This window comes from Cariama cristata, unplaced genomic scaffold (genome assembly GCF_000690535.1).
Source record: "Cariama cristata isolate BGI_N322 unplaced genomic scaffold, ASM69053v1 scaffold25040, whole genome shotgun sequence".
Classification (NCBI taxonomy): Eukaryota; Metazoa; Chordata; class Aves; order Cariamiformes; family Cariamidae; genus Cariama; species Cariama cristata.
The window spans coordinates 2,109-2,649 of record NW_009593335.1 but is presented as its reverse complement, the minus strand read 5'-3'; the positions used below and the strand labels follow the sequence as shown (position 1 = coordinate 2,649).

At 59.5% G+C, this 541-nt stretch overlaps 1 protein-coding gene across 1 annotated transcript in view; it reads right to left on the bottom strand.

The window, feature by feature from the left end:
• IPO13 (importin 13) overlaps positions 1–253 on the bottom strand; it is a gene marked incomplete at its 3' end in the record, with an annotated part of 15,193 nt that extends 14,940 nt beyond the window's left edge. The window contains 1 exon segment of the mRNA XM_009710094.1: positions 2–253. Coding sequence (XP_009708396.1) covers positions 2–184 — 183 coding nt within the window.
• Between the last annotated feature and the right edge of the window lie 288 nt (positions 254–541).

Genomic DNA, 541 nt, shown 5'->3' with positions numbered 1-541 from the left:
GAGTGATGTGGGTGAAGAGCTGTGACTTGAGGCTCTCATACTGGTCGGCCGGGATGTCGTTCCAGTAACGGGAGATTTTGATGTGGAGTGCGCTGGCACCGAAGTACTGGATCTCGGGCACCTTGTCCATGTGGAGAAGCAGCCAGCTGAAGTGCCACGCCTGGGGGGAGACCTGCGCCTGCATCAGCCATTTCTGAGCCAAGTTCTTGTTCTCGATGTTTGGGTCGTAATACAGCTGATGGAGAGCCTGGAAGAGAGAGGGAAGCATCCTAGAGCAGCCGCGGAGCACCACCGTGGCCGGTCTTGCCAGGGGAAGGCTGACGGGGAAGGCTCACTGGGATGGAGCCCAGCACCCCGGCTGCCCGCCAGCCACTGCCCCGCAAAGCCAGCCCCCCTCCCCGTGTCAGCCTGCGTTAGCTGGCCTCCCTCCTCGGACTCCCAGCAAAACGAGAGCGATTTGGTAGTGGGCGAGGACCTGCAAAGTGTTCTTCCCCTCCTCCTCTCATGCTGCACTCTGGAAATTTCTTTTCCTTAGTCATCT